This window comes from Poecilia reticulata, linkage group LG12, assembly GCF_000633615.1.
Source record: "Poecilia reticulata strain Guanapo linkage group LG12, Guppy_female_1.0+MT, whole genome shotgun sequence".
Taxonomy (NCBI): Eukaryota; Metazoa; Chordata; class Actinopteri; order Cyprinodontiformes; family Poeciliidae; genus Poecilia; species Poecilia reticulata.
Window position 1 is genome coordinate 21,071,183 of NC_024342.1, and position 1,148 is coordinate 21,072,330.

Here is a 1,148-nt window from a genome sequence, read left to right on the forward strand (position 1 = left end):
CTGAAAGAAAACAGCGGCAGGTTTGAGTGAATAAAGTAAAACCTCTGAATCATCAGCTGGTTTGATGGATTCAGGGTAAAATCGGTGAAATGTAAACCCTGACAGCCACATTGTTGGTTCCTCGCCTCCCTCATGTCTGGTTCAGAACAAAGTCCCTCCATTACATCTGACTGATGTGCAAATGAGGAGAAACCAGCAGCTCAAYGGAGCCAAACTGGCTCAAAACCAGTTAAACCACAGAGGAGAAAACGTCTGAATTTACACTGAAAATATCTGATTGTTTTAACAGAGAGAGAAAAATTACAGGCAGATTACATGGAGCAAAAACTTCATGATGCGTTCAAGTACATGTAGAAAATATGCGAGTAAATACACAGTTTTKGATAAAACGTCTGTTTAAGGCCAAACGTTGACCAGTTAGGATTTGGGTCACCGGAAAAAATTATTCTGACTTTAATACAAGATTTTTATTCGATTCGAATAACCAAACATTCTTTGGTTTACGTCAATTTTGTWGTTAAAATGTGAAAATAGCCACATAACMTTTTCATTCTCTGTTTCATAAAAATGCACTTTATCTTTAACTTCATCCAAACCGAAAGTCTGTCTCAACTTTAGTTGGTAGATTTGAGTTTTAAGAACATAAACAATTAAAACGTTTGTGATTCAGAGATTAAAATCATTCTTCCGTGTTTCAGTGTCCCTAATCCTCTTCCGTAGATTCTTAATCAAATCTGATTGATGAACGTTGAAAATTGGTGCCAGATTTCCCTCGAAATGTTCTGAAGGTTGTGGAAAATTTAAGATGATTTATAGTTTTACGAGGTGCGTTTGAACGCATCGTGAAATGATCGCTTCTAATAAAGAAGCCCGTAAAAAAAGATATATATACATATATATATATATATATCGTGGAAATGTGGAGAAAAACCGACCTGAGGGAGAAACAAGCCGGAGACACCAGAAAACACCGAGCAGGACTCTGAGAGAAACGGGGAATAAATTCATTAAACATGGAAAAAAATGAGGAAAATTTTTTGAAAAAAGTTTTTTCAGTTTTTAGGACTCACTTGAACTTCTGCTGTCGCCTCATAGTTAAACTTTTCAAAATTCCAACTCCTTGCAGTTTTAATATGAGTATAAAAAAA

General features: G+C 35.7%; 1 protein-coding gene across 1 annotated transcript in view; it reads right to left on the reverse strand.

Moving 5' to 3' along the window:
- The window catches only part of tdgf1 (teratocarcinoma-derived growth factor 1), a 6,251-nt gene extending 5,109 nt beyond the window's left edge, over positions 1-1,142 (reverse strand). The window contains exons 1-2 of the mRNA XM_008424590.1: positions 1,071-1,142; positions 936-982 (exon numbers count right to left, since the gene is read on the reverse strand). Coding sequence (XP_008422812.1) covers positions 936-982; positions 1,071-1,093 — 70 coding nt within the window. The 5' untranslated portion in view covers positions 1,094-1,142. The remainder of the gene's footprint in view (positions 1-935; positions 983-1,070) is intronic.
- Positions 1,143-1,148: the final 6 nt, after the last annotated feature.